The sequence below is a fragment of the Balaenoptera musculus genome, chromosome 1 (assembly GCF_009873245.2).
Source record: "Balaenoptera musculus isolate JJ_BM4_2016_0621 chromosome 1, mBalMus1.pri.v3, whole genome shotgun sequence".
Lineage (NCBI taxonomy): Eukaryota > Metazoa > Chordata > Mammalia > Artiodactyla > Balaenopteridae > Balaenoptera > Balaenoptera musculus.
The window spans coordinates 46,053,003-46,067,221 of NC_045785.1; the positions used below are offsets into that span (position 1 = coordinate 46,053,003).

Here is a 14,219-nt window from a genome sequence, read left to right on the forward strand (position 1 = left end):
TTCCCACCAACAGAGCAGGAGGGTTCCCTTTTCTCTAAACCCTCTCCAGCATTTGTTGTTTGTAGATTTTCTGATGATGCCCATTTTAACTGGTGTGAGGTGATACCTCATTGTAGTTTTGATTTGCATTTCTCTAATAATTAGTGATGTTGAGCATCTTTTCATGTGCTTCTTGGCCATCTGTATGTCTTCTTTGGAGAAATGTCTATTTAGGTCTTCTGCCCATTTTTGGATTGGGTTGTTTGTTTCTTTAATATTGAGCTGCACGTGCTGTTTATATATTTTGCAGATTAATCCTTTGTCCATTGATTCATTTGCAGATATTTTCTCCCATTCTGGGGGTTGTCTTTTCGTCTTGTTTATGGTTTCCTTTGCTGTGCAAAAGCTTTGAAGTTTCATTAGGTCCCATCTGTTTATTTTTGTTTTTATTTCCATTACTCTAGGAGGTGGATCAAAGAAGATCTTGCTGTGATTTATGTCAAAGAGTGTTCTTCCTATGTTTTCCTCTAAGAGTTTTATAGTGTCCGGTCTTACATTTAGGTCTTTGATCCATTTTGAGTTTATTTTTGTGTATGGTGTTAGGGAGTGTTCTAATTTCATTCTTTTACATGTAGCTGTCCAGTTTTCCCAGCACCATTTATTTAAGAGACTGTCTCTTCTTCATTGTATATCTTTGCCTCCTTTGTCATAGATTAGTTGACCATAGGTGCGTGGGTTTATCTCTGGGCTTTCTATCTTGTTCCATTGATCTATGTTTCTGCTTTTGTGCCAGTACCATATTGTCTTGATTACTGTAGCTTTGTAGTATAGTCTGAAGTCAGGCAGTCTGATTCCTCCAGCTCCGTTTTTTTCCCTCAAGACTGCTTTGGCTATTCGGGGTCTTTTTTGTCTCCATACAAATTTTAAGATTTTTTGTTCTAGTTCTGTAAAAAATGCCATTGGTAATTTGATAGGGATTGCATTGAATCTGTAGATTGCTTTGGGTAGTATAGTCATTTCCACAATATTGATTTGTCTAATCCAAGAACATGGTATATTTCTCCAGATGTTGGTATCATCTTTAATTTCTTTCATCAGTGTCTTATAGTTTTCTGCATACAGGTCTTTTGTCTCCCTAGGTAGGTTTATTCCTAGGTATTTTATTCTTTTTGTTGCAGTGGTAAATGGGAGTGTTTCCTTCATTTCTCTTTCAGATTTTTCATCATTAGTGTATAGGAATGCAAAAGATTTCTGTTCATTAATTTTGTATCCTGCAACTTTACCAAATTCATTGATTAGCTCTAGTAGTTTTCTGGTGGCATTTTTAGGGTTCTCTATGTATAGTATCATGTCATCTGCAAACAGTGACAGTTTTACTTCTTCTTTTCCAATTTGTATTCCTTTTATTTCTTTTTCTTCTCTGATTGCCGTGGCTAGGACTTCCAAGACTATGCTGAATAATAGTGGTGAGAGTGGACATCCTTGTCTCATTCCTGATCTTAGAGGAAATGCTTTCAGTTTTTCACTATTGAGAACGATGTTTGCTGTGGGTTTGTCATATATGGCCTTTATTATGTTGAGGTAGGTTCCCTCTATGCCCAATTTCTGGAGAGTTTTTATCATAAATGGATGTTGAATTTTGTCAAAAGCTTTTTCTGCATCTATTGAGATGATCATATGGTTTTCATTCTTCAATTTGTTAATATGGTGTATCACATTGATTGATTTGCATATATTGAAGAATCCTTGCATCCCTGGGATAAATTCCACTTGATCATGGTGTATGATCCTTTTAATGTGTTGTTGGATTCTGCTTGCTAGTATTTTGTTGAGGATTTTTGCATCTATGTTCATCAGTGATATTGGTCTGTAATTTTCTTTTTTTGTAGTATCTTTGTCTGGTTTTGGTATCAGGGTGATGGTGGCCTCATAGAATGAGTTTGGGAGTGTTCCTTCCTCTGCAATTTTTGGGAAGAGTTTGAGAAGGATGGGTGTTAGCTCTTCTCTAAATGTTTGATAGAATTCACCTGTGAAGCCATCTGGTCCTGGACTTTTGTTTGTTGGAAGATTTTTAATCACAGGTTCAATTTCATTACTTGTGATTGGTCTGTTCATATTTTCTATTTCTTCCTGGTTCAGTCTTGGAAGGTTATACCTTTCTAAGAATTTGTCCATTTCTTCCAGGTTGTCCATTTTATTGGCATAGAGTTGCTTGTAGTAGTCTCTTAGGATGCTTTGTATTTCTGCAGTGTCTGTTGTAACTTCTCCTTTTTCATTTCTGATTTTATTGATTTGAGTCCTCTCCCTCTTTTTCTTGATGAGTCTGGCTAATGGCTTATCAATTTTGTTTATCTTCTCAAAGAACCAGCTTTTAGTTTTATTGATCTTTGCTATTGTTTTCTTTGTTTCTATTTCATTTATTTCTGCTCTGATCTTTATGATTTCTTTCCTTCTGCTTTCATTGTCATTTGTCTCTAGGTATTTTTTTATTTCCTCTTTGATTTCTTCAGTGATCTCTTGGTTATTTAGTAACGTATTGTTTAGCCTCCATGTGTTTGTCTTTTTTACGTTTTTTTCCCTGTAATTCATTTCTAATCTCATAGCACTGTGGTCAGAAAAGATGCTTGATATGATTTCAATTTTCTTAAATTTACTGAGGCTTGATTTGTGACCCAAGATGTGATCTATCCTGGAGAATGTTCCATGCGCACTTGAGAAGAACGTGTAATCTGCTGTTTTTGGATGGAATGTCCTATAAATATCAATTAAATCTATCTGGTCTATTGTGTCATTTAAAGCTTCTGTTTCCTTATTTATTTTCATTTTGGGTGATCTGTCCATTGGTGTAAGTGAGGTGTTAAAGTCCCCCACTATTATTGTGTTACTGTCGATTTCCTCTTTTATAGCTGTTAGCAGTTGCCTTATGTATTGAGGTGCTCCTATGTTGGATGCACATATATTTATAATTGTTATATCTTCTTCTTGGATTGATCCCTTGATCATTATGTAGTGTTCTTCCTTGTCTCTTGTAACATTCTTTATTTTAAAGTCTAATTTATCTGATATGAGTATTGCTACTCCAGCTTTCTTTTGATTTCCTTTTGCATGGAATATCTTTTTCCGTCCCCTCACTTTCAGTCTGTATGTGTCCCTAGGTCTGAAGTGGGTCTCTTGTAGACAGCATATATATGGGTCTTGTTTTTGTATCCATTCAGCAAGCCTGTGTCTTTTGGTTGGAGCATTTAATCCATTCACGTTTAAGGTAATTATCGATATGTATGTTCCTATGACCATTTTCTTAATTGTTTTGGGTTTGTTTTTGTAGGTCCTTTTCTTCTCTTGTGTTTCCCATTTAGAGAAGTTCCTTCAGCATTTGTTGTAGAGCTGGTTTGGTGGTGCTGAATTCTCTTAGCATTTGCTTGTCTGTAAAGCTTTTGATTTCTCCATCAAGTCTAAATGAGATCCTTGCCGTGTAGAGTAATCTTGGTTGTAGGTTCTTCCCTTTCATCACTTTAAGAATATCATGCCGCTCCCTTCTGGCTTGTAGAGTTTCTGCTGAGAAATCAGCTGTTAACCTTATGGGAGTTCCCTTGTATGTTATCTGCGTTTTTCCCTTGCTGCTTTCAATAATTTTTCTTTGTCTTTATTTATTTATTTATTTTTTGTCTTTAATTTTTGCCAATTTGATTACTATGTGTCTTGGTGTGTTTCTCCTTGGGTTAATCCTGTATGGGACTCTCTGCGCTTCCTGGACTTGGGTGGCTATTTCCTTTCCCATGTTAGGGAAGTTTTCAACTATAATCTCTTCAAATATTTTCTCTGGTCCTTTCTCTCTCTCTTCTCCTTCTGGGACCCCTATAATGCGAATGTTGGTGCGTTTAATGTTGTCCCAGAGGTCTCTTAGGCTGTCTTCATTTCTTTTCATTCTTTTTTCTTTAGTCTGTTCTGCAGCAGTGAATTCCACCATTCTGCCTTCCAGGTCACTTATCCGTTCTTCTGCCTCAGTTATTCTGCTATTGATTCCTTCTAGTGTAGTTTTCATTTCAGTTATTGTATTGGTCATATCTGTTTGTTTGTTCTTTAATTCTTCTAGGTCTTTGTTAATCATTTCTTGCATCTTCTCAATCTTTGCCTCCATTCTTATTCCGAGGTCCTGGATCATCTTCACTATCATTATTCTGAATTCTTTTTCTGGAAGGTTGCCTATCTCCACTTCATTTAGTTGTTTTTCTGGGGTTTTTTTCTTGTTCCTTCAGCTGGTATATAGCCCTCTGCCTTTTCATCTTGTCTATCTTTCTGTGAATGTGGTTTTTGTTCCACAGGCTGCAGGATTGTAGTTTTTCTTGCTTCTCTATTTTTCTATTCTTATGTAACAATCTACCTTAATTTTGCTCATCCAAAACAATAATTCATAACTTATTTGAGTCAGCCCTGTGGAATCACTCATTTTCTCAACATTCAGTTCAACTTTTTACCCACTTGCCAATGCCTCTTTCCTACACTCCTTCTTGCTCTCATCCTGTCTTCCTAAAAACTTACTCCTAAGTATTTTATTAACAAAGAGGCATAATTGATTAAAAACAACTTAATGTTTTCCTTTCTGAAGTTATTTGCATTTTAACCCTTATATTAACAAGATGGGACTCTAATGGAGGAATTGCAGGCATCCACCAGAAGGTTGGAGAAGACCCCTATAAGCAAATCCTATAAAGTGTTGCTTATTCTTCTTATTTTAAGGATTTGGGGGTAAGTATTACCCACTCTGTTTACTCATCAGTTAAGCTGCAAATATGCTTGATATACCTCAAGTCCTTCATATGAGTCAAAGTGGCAAAACAGAGAGTTAGCAATTTCAGAGATTACCTGTTGTTGTAATGCTGGGATGCCTAGCATAGTGCCAAGCGTACAACGAATGCACAACTATCTGTTGTTTAATTGGTCAACCAAGAGTGATTCAGGCTGTGGTCATTGATCCCTAGATTGCTGACTTTATTTGCTTTTACTGCCAATCCCTGCAATTCTGTTACAGATTATATGCAGGAGATGGTTGTGAGCTCTGTTCATGGTTCCTTCGTATATAGAAGAAAGAATGGTCTTACAAAATCAGGAACATGCCTAATCAGGCATGATCAATTATTAACTCCATTTCCAGCCCCTCTCCCCACCCTGGAGGATGGGGGTGGTGGTGGCAGGGGCTGAAATCATGGCTTGGTCATTCTGGTGACCAGCCCCCATCCAAGAGCAATCCAGGTGCCCACCCAGAGTCACCTCATTAGAACAAAAGACACCCCATTACCCAGGAGATTCCAAGAGATTTAGGAGTTCAGTGTCAGGAACCAGGAGTATCTATCTTTCAGCTATCTATCTCTCTATCTCTCTATCTATAGATAGATATACATTTATATCTATATTTATTTATTTATTTTTATTATCTTACAGTGCCCCATTTTTTTTTTTATCATTTCCTTGGATCTGCCCCCTAGGGAAACCCATGGGGAGGAGTATGATGGGCAGAGCAGAATTCAGCTATTTCTGGGTTCCTTGGCTCAACTATCTTCAAACCATCAGTCATCAGCAGTTCAGGCTGCTATAATAAATTACCACAGATTGCGTGGCTTATACAACAATTTATTTTGCATGGTTCTGGAGGCTGGGAAGTCCAAGATCAAGATGCTGGAAGATCTGATGAGAGCCCTCTTCCTGGTCTGCAGATGGGCATCTTGTATCCTCACAGAGAGGGCTAGCTGTTTCATTTCTCTTCTTAGGACACCACTCCTATCATGAGGGTTCCACCCTCATGGCCTAATTACCTCCCAAAAGGCCCAACTCCCAATTCCATGACACTGTCAACATATGAATTTCAGGTCACAAACACTCAGTCCATAGCATCAAAATACCACCTCCTAGACCCCAACAAAGCCTCCCAATCTTTCACAACCTGCAATGACTACAGCGGTCCTACAGGATGAAACCTGTAGGCCATCTTAACACCAGGACATAGCTAGAAAACATATTTTAAAAAAATTTTTTTTAAATTAATTAATTTATTTTTGGCTGTGTTGGGTCTTCGTTTCTGTGTGAGGGCTTTCTCTAGTTGTGGCAAACAGGGGCCACTCTTCATCACGGTGCGCGGGCCTCTCACTATCGCGGCCTCTCTTGTTGCGGAGCACAGGCTCCAGACGCGCAGGCTCAGTAGTTGTGGCGCACGGGCTCAGTTGCTCCGCGGCATGTGGGCTCTTCCCAGACCACGGCTCGAACCCGTGTCCCCTGCATTGGCAGGCAGATTCTCAACCACTGCGCCACCAGGAAAGCCCTAGAAAACATATTTTTGAAACACATCTACATTTAACTTGTGTAGTGTGTGTACGTGTGTGTGTGTGTGTGTGTGCATGCACGTGTGACTTTTCTTATATAAGCCAAGTTTGGCGAACCAACTGTTGCAACTCTGGCATGAATGTTGGTGTCTGGACACTGCCCACAGTGCCCACAGGGTCTGGTGGGGCAAGACGGTTCCCTTGCAGAAGGAAATGCTTTGGGTCAAAGCAGAACCCTCTGCTGATCCCTAGTGGCTTCCTTTCTGAGCTGAGTTCATGAAGAGATTCCTGACTCCCCACTACGTCTGGGGCTCAGCCAAGGGTCTCATTTCACTGTTTCTAGACCTGGAGCTACGGTCTCAACCAGCTCGGGGTGAGGCTCTTGAAGCATTTTGATGTTTTAAGACTAATGAGTCTGCATCCTTGTTTAACTCGTTAATGGCCTCAATGTGGCCTCTAGGCAAATCACTTGACCCTTCCTGAGCTTCACTTTTTTTTTTTTTTTTTTTTTTTAAATTATTTATTTATTTATTTATTTATTTTTGGCTGTGTTGGGTCTTCGTTTCTGTGCGAGGGCTTTCTCTAGTTGCGGCAAGCGGGGGCCACTCTTCATCGCGGTGCGCGGGCCTCTCACTATCGCGGCCTCTCTTGTTGCAGAGCACAGACTCCAGACACGCAGGCTCAGTAATTGTGGCTCACGGGCCTAGTTGCTCCGTGGCATGTGGGATCTTCCCAGACCAGGGCTCGAACCCGTGTCCCCTGCATTGGCAGGCGGATTCTCAACCACTGCGCCACCAGGGAAGCCCCGAGCTTCACTCTTCTCATCTGTAAAATGTGGATAAAAAACTGACCTGCTTTTGTTACAGGACTGTGAGGATTAAAGAAGATATTGTATGTTGCATGCTATTCAAATGTAAGGTGTTATTTCAGGTTTCAACTACAAAATCTGTTTTAAGGACAGTAAAGATTTCTCCTCCTTTAAGGAGAATTTACAAATCCTGATTTGTGAAACTGAACAATTGGAAAAAGAATTTCCTAAGGGGTTCCTCTCAAACAACTTTAGGATGGGACCCTGACATCACATATATTTTAGGAAAATGTCCATCATGTATATCTATGCATTTGCATAAAACTTTATTGCACTAAACTCAACCCTTGTGTGTCTGTTCATTTAAGCCTGATGACCTGTAACAATTAGGGTGAGCGAAATTGCTCTAACAAATAGTCCTGAATATGCAGCGACTCAAGTACAGTAAAAGTTTTATTTCTTGTTCCCAGACCAGGCCAAAGTTCAGGTTGGTGGGCAGTTCTCCATACAGTGATTCAGGGATCTAGCTCCTTCCCCTTGTGACTCTGCTGCCACCTATGGCCTGGCTGTCATCTGCGTCCAAATAACAGAAGAGCCAGGAGAACCTCACACAGGGCTTTACCACTTCTGCTCACATTCTCCTGGAGCAACTAACACAAGGGCACATCTGAGGGCGAGGGAGGCCGGGAAATGTAGTCCAGTGGTGTGCTCAAAGGGAGGAATGGGTTTTAGTGGACAGTTAGTGGTCTCTACCAGTGTGTAAATGAGGAAAGAGTCTCAATAGGATTAACTGATTTGCCAAAATTAGTTAGGTCATCCAAGTGACAAAGCCAGGACTGCGGCCCAGAGCTTCTGACAGTCATGTCTGGTGCCTTAAAAAGCACAGCCCCACCTCGATCTGAGCCCCACCTCACCTGAACTCTTCTCACTGGTCTCCTAGCTTCCAAGTTTCTCCTTGTAGTCTGTTCTCCACCCTGCAGATAGGGGAATATTATCAACATCTACGCCAGATCATTGACGATGACAGAAATTCAAAAACAGTTAAGAAAATCACCTTGGTCCTTCTGCCCTAACACACCTGTCCCTTCCCCCACGCCATCTTCCAGCCCTCGCGGGTTCAGAGGGCAACTGGAGCCTGCACTTGAGCCAGGAGTGCCTCCACGTCGTGGTCCCCAGAGCAAGAAACGACAAAGGCTATTTTCCAGATCACACTTTTATTCTTACAGAAGCAGTGGCCACACAGCCATAGGGACATGAAGTGTTCAGACAGTAGGCACAGCGCCTGCAGCTGCAAGAGCCTGCTGGGGGTGGGGGTGGGGGGCAGGATGCCTTTTTCCATGGTCCCCATGATTAAGGAAAAAACTAAAAATCACACAGCATTCACTGCCACCCCCATCCCCACCACTTCCCTTTCAGTAACAGCTAATTAGATTATGTGTCCTTCCAGCCGAAGAAACTGGCTAGAATCCGGATTTTACAGAAAACCTTCATGCAGAGAAACTCAGCGTTCCGGAAGGGAGAGGCCTCTTCTTATACTTTCCACACACGCTGCCCCACCCCCGCCATGTGCCAAGTTTAATTCCACCTGAAACCACCACCTGATGGGTAGTGACAAGACTGGCTACAAGAAAGAGCTGGTCACTCAGCTCAACATACTTGGAAGACTGCCCCTTTCTAGGCAAGAGATCACTGAAACAAAACACTAACCTGAGGCTGGTGTGATCCCCAGACCCTCCCTTCCGAGCCCCGGGTTCCGAGTGAGGTCTGTGAAGGGCAGGATTTTGGTTTGTAGGACTGAGGATAACAGAAGCTGCTGGCATCTCTGGCCACACTCCCAGGGGCCCAGGGACAGAGGCCCCACTGGTGAAAGGACAGGGCCTTATCTGTTGGGCTAATCTAGCTCAGGCTCACCATTCCTCTACAGCAAGTAGGATCATCAGTTTAGCGCCGAGCGGGAAGCCCACGGGCCCACTAGGAAAGCTAATGCCAGTATTCACGTGCTTTGCATACAAGCGAGACAATGAGGTTTCTTATTTTTTTCTTATGCCCCCTCCAGAGGCCAAATGGGGAAGAGTGGTTCCTCTGCCTTCTGAGTGCCCTGAATGCGCCCAGATCTCCCAGGACCACACCAAGAGACTACAGCATGCCAAGCCCAGGGCAGGATGAGTGAGCCTCGGCAGCCAAAGCATGGCTCTGGGAGGATTCTGGCAACCTGTGGTGACAAGATTGACACTTCCTTGCAGGCCATGGATGTGCCTTTCTGAAAAGATGAGAGCTGGCCTTGGGCTGAAGGAAGGACCTTAAATGGCAGACAACCCCCAAGCGTCCACTTAGATCATTTGTTTTTCCTCTGACTATCCACACAAGAGGCTTTTCATGGGGTTTGCAGTCATGGTGTTTAAGACAGCTCTGTACTTCTAAAGCAGAAAGGCCTCAGGTGGTCTTGTGTGTGCTGATGTGACAGATGAGGAAACTACAGCTCAGAGGGACAAATGACTTGCCCACGGGTGCAGAGCTCGTGAAGAATACAGCAAGGACAAACCCAGGCCTCCTGGCTCCTGGTGCAGTGCTCTCTCTCTCTCTCTCCCAAAATGTCACTGCCTGGCACAGTTCACTTAATTCCAGCTTCCCTTACACAATTCCCTCTCAGATTCTGGGTTTTCAGCTGAGACTGGGCAGTTAAGACGGAGCTGCATAAACAACCAAGCTTTACTAGGTGGGCAGGGACCTGGGAAGGTTTCCTTCCCTCTGGAACGGAAATGGAGCTAACTTTTCTCTGAGCTTAGGATTTGTAAGGCACTAAAATTAACTACAGTTGGGGGCCGGGGGAGAAAGAAAAAAAGGGGGAGATGAGTGGTTGGAGAAATCAAGTTGATGCTGTTTTCTTTCAGCCCCGCAGTGAGGAACCCCACGAAACCAAGGGACGGCGGCTCCATTGTCCTGCTGGGCGTGGTCCCACCCCCCAACTCCCACCCCTACTGCAGAGCAGAGGACACAGCCCCACCATGACAAAGCGGGTTCTGGGAACAAGAGCCATGGAGGGTGGAGAGCCAAGAACGAGCCCAGGTCCTCTGGATTCAATTCAGAGCAGAAACCACTCACCCAGCCTGGGCAGGTGTCCCAGGCCTGGGCCCGGCCAGGATTCAACCCCGAAGTGTCTTCTCCAAGGACACAGTCCCCTCTGAGCGGACTTGGGCAACGGCTGCAGTGGGCCTGCAAGCCTGAGCGTGAAGGAGGAAGGGGCAAGGCGCCACCAAGCACAGCAGGGAGAACTTTGGAATCAGACCTGGCTTTGGCACAGCACATCTTGGGCCCGCCCGCCCGCCCCATCTGTTGCCCTCCCAAGACCCCAGGGATGGAGAGGAACCTTCCTTCCTTCCCTCCGCGAGGAGGTCTTGCAGCTGACAAGCGATGGCAGCGCAACTCGAGGACACCCCCTTCAGCCAAACCCGAGCCCAGGTGACCTAACATGGAGCCTTCCCGGACTCCACCACTGAATCCAAAGCACTTTAGTCCGACGTGATGCTGAGTGGGAAGCCGTGCTGACAGCAGCTGCCACTTCTCCAGCACCTCTGCTGCGACAGGCGCTTGACTTAGATGACAACTGCAGGCAGATAGCATTACCCGCTTTCAACAGATGAGGAGCAGGGCTCAGAGTGGCTGAGTGACTCACTCAGAGTCACACAGCTAATGAGTGGCAGAACTGGGAACTAGACTCGGGTTTGTCTGACTCCAAATCTCATGTCCTTTCCACTCTACTTGGCTGCCCCTGAAAGCTGGGAGCAAGCTGTCGGGGCCATCTGGGTGGGGTTTCTGGAGGGGTTTCTTTCTGAAAGTGTGGATCTGGCAGAGCAGCCAAGCTTGAGTGAAGGGAAGATGCCTTCTGGCCCTGGGGACAGGGTCCGCCCTCGCGTCCGCCTCCTTCCGGGTGGGCTCCGGCTCAGTGCCTGGCAGCCTTGCAGATCTTGTCATAGACCTCAGGGAAGGCGTCCTGGCAGCCGAGCTGTTTCCGCAGCCTATGGTACAGGGAGCCGTCAAACATCTCCCAGAACTCCTCCCGGTCCATGTAGCAGTCGGCATACAGCATCTGGAACCTGCAGCGCAGACACAAGGGTGAGGACTTGAGGACGGGGGTAAGAGGGGCGGGGAGGGGAAAGGGACACAAAGAACCCCAACCATCCCTAATGCGCCCCTAACGCACCGCCTGCTCTGCAGGGCAGGACGCGCTTTTGGAGGCTTTCTCTTGTTTAATCCCCCTAATGAGCTAGTGGTTGAGGCTGGTGCAGGAATTTTTATCCCCATTTTACAGACGGGGAATCTGGGCTCAGGGCTTTAAGTGGCAGTGGAGGCAGAGTCAGGCGTAGAATGCAGTGCACTGCATGCCCGTCTCCCTGACGTGGTCGCCAGGCTGCTTTCTCTCTCTTTTTTGACGTTCAATAAACTGCACATAATGAAAGTGTACAACTTGAAGCTACAAGGATATATGGTACAACACAGGGAATATAGCCAATATTTTATAATTATAAATAGAGTATGACCTTTAAAAATTGTGAATCACTAAACTGTACACCTGTAACATATAATATTGTACATCAACTATACTTCAATAACATAAATAAATAAAACAAGCAAAAAAATTTTTTTTAATAAATTAAAAAAAGAGAAACGTACTGCTTGATAAGTTTGATGTATGTCTATAACCTTGAAACTGTCACCTCAGTCCAGATAACGGCCATATCCATCACCCCCAAACTTTCTTCATGCCCTGAATTCCCCTGTGTTGTCTGTCCATCACCCTCCACAATCCCAGGCAGACCTGCCTTCTGTCACCATGGGTTCATCTGCATTTTCCAGAATTTTATATAAATAAAATATATATATATATAAATAGAATCATACAGTACTCTTTTTTCCTGGCTTCTTTCCGTCAGCATGATTATTTTGAGATTCTCCACGTGGATTCTGCACGTCCACGGTTTGTTCCAGGACGTTTCTGAGCAATGCTCTGTCCAGGCCTCTGTGTGGCTGCATAGTCCTGAGTCCCCCCCCCCCTCAGCTTTGGCCTCCAACCTGGAGTGGGAGCCCCTGGACACGTCTAAAGCACCCCCATGGCCTGCGCTGGGGTGGGTAGTGGGGCGACCCCTGGCTCGAGCAGCCAGGGGACTGCTGGTGTGCTCACTGGAGGAGGGGGGATGCAGCAAGGGGAAGGGCGAGAACGCCTGCAATTCCACCTCCTTAGAATCTCCCAACTCCCTTCCCGAATCCGAGGGGTCACTCAGCGCCCGAGGGTCTGGCTGTGGAGCTGGCGCCTTGGCCTTCCACGCGCACCCCCAGGGCAGCGCTCTGTGGCTGACGGCCACACTCTGGGCACTCGCTTACCCGTGCACACTTCGGACGAACTTCTCCAACTGCCTCATGCAGGACCGGGCCTCAAAGTGCTTCACGCGCGGCTCCCCATAGGCACCAATGTCGACGTAGAGCTCGGCCTCGTCTCCCTTGGGGTGCACCAGGCCCGGCTGGCTGGGCAGGATGAATGGGCACAGCCAGATGGGGTAGACCTGGGGGGCCAGGGGGGGCGTGTTGGTGCTTTTCCTCCCCCGGGTGGCAGGCCCTGCGGCGCTCCCCTCTCTCTGCTGCTCACACGCCACCCTCACCCCCGCGTCCCCGCTGAGCTCCCGGCCCGGCTCACGTGGATGTCGCTGTGGAAGGTGTGCAGGGCCCGCGGCAGGCACTTCATGGGCACCAGCATGTCCTGCACCACGTGGTGCTGCTCGTACAGCTTGCGCAGCGTCTCGCCCTGGGTCAGCTTCAGGAGGGAGATCTTGGGAGGCACCATCCAACCAAAGAGGTAGCGGAAGACGGGGTTGTTGCCAAAGGGGATGATGTCCTGAAAGACAAGGGTTGGGGATGGAGAGAAGGAACTCAGCAGGGCCCAGTGTCCCCACGTGCCAGGGGCCGGGTCCTCCTCTGGTGCTGGACAGAAATGTGACGGGTCCACTCCTATCTGGGGGCGGTGTGGTGGTACCCAGGATTTACTCAGCTGGATCTGGGTTTGATTCCCAGCTCCAGCATTTACCAGCTATGATGATGATCTTGGGCTGGGGACTTAACCTCCCTGAGCTAGGTTTCCTGATCTGCAAAATGGGGCTTGTGAGAATGAATGGTAAGATACCAAACGAAGGCACTCAGCCCATTCCCTGAAGCAAAATAACAACGAAGCTATCATTGCTGTTCTAGTTGCTGAGGTCAGTGTGGCTGGCACAGAGCAGGCATTCCATAAATGTTTGAGAATGCTGTTCAATGGCAAGAGGGATGGATACTCAGAGAGCTTAAGCAACTTCCCTAAGGTCACACCGCCAGAGACGGCTCCCACTGAGGTGGGGAAGGTCTGGCTCAGGTTCAACGATGAGCCCTTCGGTCTACAGCATCTCCTGAGAGGCCTTCTCTGACGCCCCTATTAAAATGTCACTGCTCCCCATCCCTCCATACACACAACAGCAAATTCTTGCTCACCTGTCAAGGCCAAGCTTGACAGCTACCTTCAATCCTAGGCAGAGCTAGCCACTTTCTCTTGTTCCTGTGGCCCTGCACAGCGCCACCCCGCCTGCCTCCCCCAAGCTGGCCTCTTGGGAAACCCCCGAGCAGGGCTGTCCTTCCTCTCCCACGCCTCAAACCTCCACAAGGGAGGAGCCCCCCATTCACGATCGTCCTCCCTGCTCCCAGTCTGCCGTCTTCCTGAGGGCTGCCAGCGTGCACCTGATACCCCATCCTCATAGCTCCTGGGCCCTCGAAGCCAAGGACGTTCCTTCATTCGTTAGACAACTACGAGGCGCCTATGTGCTCAGGTGCCAGCTTCTGTGCTGTGTGCTGGGGATACCCAGATCATTGAGACGTGGTCCCTGACCTCAGGTGGGAAGAGCTGCAACAGAGAGATGCAGAGGCAGCTCATAAAAGGGTCCATGTCAGACTAGGGTCAGTGGTGGCTGCCCAAAGAAGCCCTCATGCTAAGCTTCAGAGGCTGCATGACTCCTCCTCTCCTGGCCCCTCCCCTCCCCTCCCCTGGAATCATCTCCTCTGATCACCAGCCCACTCCCATGAGGGAGGGAGGGGCCTGTCTG

General features: G+C 46.4%; 1 protein-coding gene across 2 annotated transcripts in view; it reads right to left on the bottom strand.

The window, feature by feature from the left end:
- Positions 1-8,306: 8,306 nt before the first annotated feature.
- Positions 8,307-14,219, bottom strand: part of DHCR24 (24-dehydrocholesterol reductase) — a 36,365-nt gene continuing 30,452 nt past the window's right edge. For both annotated transcript variants that reach the window (XM_036854313.1, XM_036854303.1), the window contains 3 exons: positions 12,791-12,988; positions 12,481-12,659; positions 8,307-11,195 (listed from right to left, as the gene is read on the bottom strand). In XM_036854313.1, the coding sequence (XP_036710208.1) occupies positions 11,042-11,195; positions 12,481-12,659; positions 12,791-12,988 (531 nt within the window). In that variant the 3' untranslated portion in view covers positions 8,307-11,041. The remainder of the gene's footprint in view (positions 11,196-12,480; positions 12,660-12,790; positions 12,989-14,219) is intronic.